A 6648-nucleotide genomic window follows, 5' to 3' on the forward strand; every position below is an offset into this window, starting at 1 on the left:
CTCTGTCCTAACTGGAACCAGGACACACAGAAATCTCCTTTTAAAAAAAAATAGTTGACAAAAGATGTACATTTTTCTATGCAATATCTGGCAAGAGAATAAAGGGAGTAAATTTGGGGCAAGAAGAAAATGCCTTAAAACGGTATACAACAAACAGTGCCAAAGCTTTAGCATCACTTTAAGGTCTCCTATGAGCCCTCCTCCTCACCTCCTCACCACAAGCAGGCTACACCACAACAAGACACAGGTGCAAACTCTCTGTCCTTTAGGCAGCAGAAAGGCTGCACCTGTGTGGAGCCTGCACCAGGTCCTATATAACTCTGCCTGGGCAGCCCAGAGTAAGCTTGTGGTGGCAAAGAGATGTGGTTGTGTGTGGGGCAGCAGTGCTTTAGTGCACCAAGGATGTGGTGAGTGGGGTTTGGGTGTGGGATTGAGGAGCTGGGCTCTTTCCTTGCTGCTCTCTGACTTGCTTCTGTTGTGCTTGCAGGTTGCTGCTCCTCCTGTTTGTATTTTTGCTGCCCTTGGCCCCTTGTGCTGGTGGCCTGGGGGATCAGGATCTCTTAGGTAATAAGACCTCCCTGGACTGGTAGGGGTTTGGATGGGGTCTCTGTTTGCTTGGAGCTGCTTCTCCCTCTCCTGGTGTGAGAGAGGGCTCTGGGCTGGGGGTGCACCTCCAGGAGGGTGAGGGCAGAGCTGATTGTGGCCTTTGCTTTGCAGAGAGTGTGACCTGTCATATGGACAGGATGGAGGTTGAGTTTTCCAGAGAGCTTGGCAACTCTTCCTGGCAAGTGTATGCAGTAGGTAGGTATTGCTGCTGGCTTGGTCCTTTCCTCTGTAGCCTGGAAGTAGGTGGGTGCCTGCCTGCAGGACTGATCATTTGCCTTCTTCATAGATGTGAGTGGTGAGGAAATGGTGTCCTGTGACCACACTGTGGATTATGAGAAGCTGTTGCTCAGTGTCCCACTTCTGAACTGCACTAGCCTGGAGGTAAAGGGAGTCTCTGTTCTATGAGTGTGCTGTTGATGTTTTCTGGTTGGTTTTTTCTTGGTCAGGATTGGATTTAAGAGGGTTTCTAGTACTAATTTGGTTTTCAGTCCTAATTTCATTCAGGAGTGGAAATGCCTGGGTTGGTCCAGGGGACTACTGACTTAAGCTGCAAAAATACTGTTGCCTGACTACTTATTCTTCTAGCTGTCCATTAAATGCTTTTGGATGCCACCATAAAAGCTGTGCTCTCCTGTAATAGAGTTGAGAGCTAGCTAAAATGATACCATGTAGGGAAGTAGATGAGGTCCAAGAATTGCATAGTACTTTATTTTTACATATGTATACTGATAGATCAAATAATGCAGATTATCCTCTCTTATGGTAGAGCAGTAACTGGGAGGCCACCCCAAACTGGCCTCAAAGGCAGAAGCTTTACAGCTATCAGTTGCTTCTAGGTATTAGAAATGCCCTCAGACTTCTGTGGGGTTTTGTGGTTGTTATCAATGTGTGGTACTTATTAATGTGCTTTTCAACAGCTGCTACTACAGCCCACTGGTCAGGCAGTCCTTGCAGCTTTCTAGCTTCTTGATTCCTGTATCTTTTAGAACTTTTTACTCTGCAGCCTAGTCTTGCGTACCCATGATTTTCTAGAGAATCCTTTTTCTGTCATAGAACTTCTAAAATAATGGTTAATCTTGTCCTTGCTCTGGTACAAATGTCTGAAATAACTCTAAGTTGGAGCAAGTCATAAAGACTTGTTTTTGTGCTGTGAGTCCTGCTTCTTTCTAATTAAAGTCTCCTGTTGCCTATAGCATGGTCAGCACCAGCTGAGACTGAGGCTGATGGTGAATGACACAATGGGAGAGGAGAAGAACATAACCTACAGCACTCACTGCAGTGTTGTCCATGCAGATGAAATCATTGCTCCTTTCTTTGCTGGTGCAACAAACTGTACAAAAGACTTCATGGCAGTAAGTAGAGGAATGGGAGTGCTATAGGTCTTTGTGAGGCAGGATGGCTGTCTGTCAGAACTGTGTGGCTGGGATCTGCAGAAAGCTCCAGCCAGCTTCAGGGAGGTCTGTTGGCTGTGTCCACCTTGGCATGACCCACAGCTCTTTGAAGAGCTAGTCAGCAAATTGACAGTAACAATGCACATGGTCTGGCTCCGGCCCTATTGAAGGGGGAACTGGGATGCTAAGGCCAGCTTCTGCTTTGGAACCTTGTAGCAGAGATTTCTCTTGAATGGTAAACTCATAACTATTGTCTGCTTGTGTTGTCTAACTCTTGTGCTTTTCTTTCTCAGGTTACCTTCCCAAGACTCATTCCAAGCTTCGATGATGAGCATACAGTAGGTGACCTTCTTACAAAAGGGAGGATGTGGGTGTGTCTTGGTTTTGAATCTAAACTGAGCCTAATGCTTTCAGGCTGGAATACTTGCATCTTGTTGGGAAGTCTAATTTGGTGCTATCAGTACTGTTAGCTTGAGTGTAGCATCTGCAAGGTGGCAGCCCTGCAGGATGAGGAACTAATGTTTTGCTGTTGTGTGGTTATCTTTCCCTTCCTAAGGAAAGATTTCCTGCTTTGCAGGTTCCAGCAACTCCAATGACCTGGACTCTGACAATTGATGATGGAACCAGGGTACACCAGCTGAGCCTTGGGCAAGCCATGCAGCAAGGCTACAACTTTCTAGCTGATGGACACAACCTGATTTTTCAGGTGGCTTTTACTGCTACTGGAGTAGTCTCATACAAGGTAGGTGCACGAAGAGTTAGGACTGGGAACTACTTCTGCTCCTTCTGAGTCCGGACACTTTCCTCCTGTTGAAAGCACCTGTAGATGTCAGAGCTTATGTCATCAGATGTTGTATTTAGCTGGTGTGTGTGTATGAGTCTGTTAGACTTGACATAGTTGCCACTGAATTGTCCAGCCCTATAAAATGGGGGAATACAGTGTGCGCCTCAGATCAGCACAGCTGATAGGTGTCTACATAGTTGGGATTCCAGCTGCAGCCTGTCCCATGAGCATCTGACTAGCAGTGTCATGAGCAGATCCTTTCTGGAAGGGTGGGAAGAAACTGTTCAAGATATGTAAAGCAGCAGCCTTGGATCAGATATGATATACCAACCTGCAGGATTCATCCTATGATGGCTTGAGCTGAGTGCACTGTAATAGAGCTGTATATCTTTTGCAGCATGATGGCAAGGTGCTCTACACTGTGGCACTCAAGCTCACATACGGCCCTCCTGAACGTAGGTTGACTGTGGAGTCAAGAATGCTTTGTGCACCAGGTAATGCATGGAAGAAGGTGGTCCTCCTCTGCCCTGAGGAGTAGGTGTTATATCTTAATGAGGCTGTCATTGCAGGTCCAGCAGTCTGTAATGGAACACACATGACTGTTGTCATCCCAGCCTTCCCAGGCACCCTTAAGGCTGTGGGTGTAGAGGATAAGACCATCCCAATGGACCAGCTCCAGGAAAATGGGATTGCTCTGGACACCAATAGAGGGGTCAAGCTGCATGTTAGCAGGGAAGTCCTGAAGTTCAGGGTGAGTTCAGATTCTGGGGTCCTGGGGGTTGGTGTGGTAACTCATGTAACTCATTTGTGTTGACTGGGAACATGGTCAAAGCTTTCTGTGCTAAGCACTGGTCAAGTCAGCTGTGTGCCCGGTGGCTGGCTGAGGGCAATTGTGGTTAAGGCAAATGTAAAACTGACCATGGCAGACAGCGATCACTCAAAGGTAACCCAGGTTTCATGAAGTATGCTCTCAAAAAGAGCTGGAGGTAGACTTTGACTAGCTGAGTGAAGAGCAATGTGGCCACAGGGCAAGTAAAAATAACTTTAATATGCATGTGTGTTAAAATGGACACCTGTATTTATACTACAGGAGAGTAATTGTTGTCTTCCAGCTACATGGGGAGAGCTGCCCAGGAGTTCAGTCCTACATGTCTGCCTTGAAACTGGCTTTTCAGTTCCATGGGGAGACAGTGGCAATGGTGATGCATCCAGAGTGTCCCTGTGACCAGCATATACCATTAGGTGAGTGACTCTGCAGTGGACTCAGCCCAGTCTGCTGCTCAGCTGGTAATACTTCCTCCAGGCTTGTTCTTGAGCTAGGCCTCCACAGGAAGGTACATCTCTAGCTAAAATACACTTGCTCTTGTCAGAGTGAGCCACCCCTGTCTGGGCATAATAACTTCTGTAAATCTGTTCCAGCTGCTGTATGCACCCAGGATGGGTACATGGATTTTGAAGTCCTTGCTGACAGTACTGTACCACCACTGGACTTGGATACGCTTAGGCTGAGAGACCCAGCATGCAAGCCAGCCTTTAAGTCCTCTTTGAATGACAGGGTTTGGTTTCATGTCCCACTGAGTGGGTGTGGAACCAGGTATTGGGTAAGTATGTTCCCAGGGCTAACGGGGAAGACTTTGTGCAGTGGGAATACCCTCACTAATGCTGTTGTTACTTCTCAGCTTGATGGAGAGAAGATCATTTATGAGAATGAGGTGAGGGCACTATGGGCAGACCTTCCATTGCGCAGGATCTCAAGGGACAGTGAATTCAGGTGTGTCTGGGTGCCTCTTTAGGTGGTAACTAGTTCTGGGTCTAGGTATCTTCTGTGTGAATGTGATAGTATGAATGTGATAATTACTTGCTCCCTCATTCTTACAGATTAACAGTTCTGTGCTCCTTCAGCAACGGTGATGCATCCCTTTCTGTAAGGGTAGACAACTTTCCTCCCCTGTCTTCTTCAATGAACCAAGGTCCCCTCTCCTTAGTTCTTCTAAGCTACCCAGGTAATGCTGACTCTAGTTTCAGATAGCTGGGGAAAAACTGAACCTTCTGGTGAGAGGGAGGGTATATAGGTGAACTGATGCTTGGACTTCCAGTGACTTTATATGCTTTCTTCTCCCATGCTACTTGAGGTAGAAAATCTATAGCCTTAAATCTATAGCTTAGTATCTGACTCTTGGACAAAGTGCAGCTGGCAGACTGGCTGGTCTTGAAGAGCTGTAGGCCAGTCTCTTCAGGACTCTGCACATTAACTTACCTACTAAGGTTCTGGCTTGTGCCTTGCAGAGGACTCCTACAGGCAGCCTTACCGTGATGATCAATACCCAATAGTAAGGTACCTACGGCAGCCCATCTTCCTGGAAGTGCAGGTCCTGAACCGCAATGACCCCAACCTTCATCTTGTATTGGATGACTGTTGGGCAACAGCATCACTAGATCCAAGCTCACTTCCCCAGTGGAATATTGTTGTTGATGGGTGAGTACTAGTGCCCTGTTGGCAGTGGGTGGCAAGATTCCCCTGACTCTTCCCTTACCACCACCTCTCTCTAGAAACAGAGCCTCAGGTATAAGGGCTTTGCTAGAGGTGCACTTTCAGGCATCTTGGTGGCACCATCCTGGATATTTTGGAATTTGCAGGAGAATGGCAACATCTCTACATAGAAAGCTAGTCTGCTTCTGAAAAACAGATCTGGCCTACACTGTACTATTCTGACTTGCTTCTTCTTAACCATTGGCAGGTGTGAGTATGACTTGGACAGCTACAAGACTGTGTTTCATCCTGTGGGGCATGGTGTCAGCTACCCTAACTATCGTCAAAGGCTGGAAGTGAAGACTTTTGCCTTCATATCTGGTGACAAATCTCTCCCTGGCCTAGTAAGTGACACTACTTCTGCTTAAAACAATAAGTAGGACCAGTTATTTCTCTAAGTGATGGATCTGTTTTTTTTTCAGGTGTACTTCCATTGCAGCGTCCTGATCTGTAACCGTTTCCAACCAGACTCCCCTCTGTGTGTGACAAAGTGTCCTAGACAATCTAGAAGCAAGAGAGGTAATGTCTAAGCAGATGTTAGGCTGCACTGATTCAAGATGAACCTGCTGTACTATGAGGCTCATCTCTGCTATGTTATTGTTGTAGAGAGTGGGATGTCAGGTGTGAACTCTGCTGTGGTGAGCTTGCGGGGTCCTGTTCTCCTTGTGCCGGAAGGATGGTCTGCAACCCAAGGTACTAAGCAAATGTTATGGTAACATATTGCTTAGTCTGAGGATGCAGCTTTTTACTGTACTTAACTTTCTTTTCCCTTTGTAGGGAATACTCTCAGCAAGGAAGTATGGGCTGGTGTTACAATGACTGCTGTTGCCACTCTCTGTCTGCTGGCCACAGTGCTGCTATTTTTGGCTGTTCTTAAATGCCTACAGAGAAGAGCATCAATGCTAAATGTAACATGTTAGTGCAATTTTCCAAATAAACTTGGAGTGATGTGATCCTTAACCCTTTCAGGAAAGGCTTTTATCTCTGGATTTTTTTTAGTATATTTCCTTGACAAGATAGATGTCTTGCTGAGCAGTGGTACTACTACACTATTTGGTCAGAAATCAAGCTGAAACCAGAACCAAAGCTTCTAAGATCCTTCATGTTGAGTAGGCAGTAACCTGTGACTGGCCATATGAAGCTTACTGTCTTTAAAGGTGACATTGAGAATCAAGTGGCTGTAAGAGACAAGTGAGCTCTATTTTTTCTGAGGAGCTAAGGATTGTGTATCGGTAGCTTTTAAGATCATTATGGTTGATCTTTAACTACCCTTGAATTGTGGGCTTCAGAGATCACAAGATCTTTGAAGATAAGTGGGCCTCAGTAGTGGTATGCTG

General features: G+C 46.2%; 1 protein-coding gene across 1 annotated transcript; it reads left to right on the forward strand.

Moving 5' to 3' along the window:
• Positions 1–254: 254 nt before the first annotated feature.
• Positions 255–6271, forward strand: ZP2 (zona pellucida glycoprotein 2). The gene is made up of 18 exons (XM_013176759.3): positions 255–407; positions 488–564; positions 718–801; positions 893–987; positions 1800–1958; positions 2291–2335; positions 2575–2739; positions 3179–3275; positions 3351–3532; positions 3894–4023; positions 4201–4382; positions 4461–4552; positions 4660–4784; positions 5068–5257; positions 5520–5655; positions 5734–5830; positions 5918–6004; positions 6089–6271. The coding sequence occupies exons 1-18, from the start codon at positions 361–363 to the stop codon at positions 6229–6231; spliced, it is 2133 nt and encodes a 710-aa protein (XP_013032213.3). The 5' UTR covers positions 255–360; the 3' UTR covers positions 6232–6271.
• The last annotated feature ends 377 nt before the right edge of the window (positions 6272–6648 follow it).

This window comes from Anser cygnoides, chromosome 15 (assembly GCF_040182565.1).
Source record: "Anser cygnoides isolate HZ-2024a breed goose chromosome 15, Taihu_goose_T2T_genome, whole genome shotgun sequence".
Classification (NCBI taxonomy): Eukaryota; Metazoa; Chordata; class Aves; order Anseriformes; family Anatidae; genus Anser; species Anser cygnoides.

Coding starts and splice junctions, on each gene's coding strand:
- ZP2 (XM_013176759.3), top strand. CDS start 361: ATGTGGTTGTGTGTGGGGCAGCAGTGCTTTAGTGCACCAAGGATGTG. Junction 802..892: donor CTGGCAAGTGTATGCAGTAG/GTAGGTATTGCT, acceptor CCTTCTTCATAG/ATGTGAGTGGTGAGGAAATG. Junction 4,024..4,200: donor TGACCAGCATATACCATTAG/GTGAGTGACTCT, acceptor AATCTGTTCCAG/CTGCTGTATGCACCCAGGAT.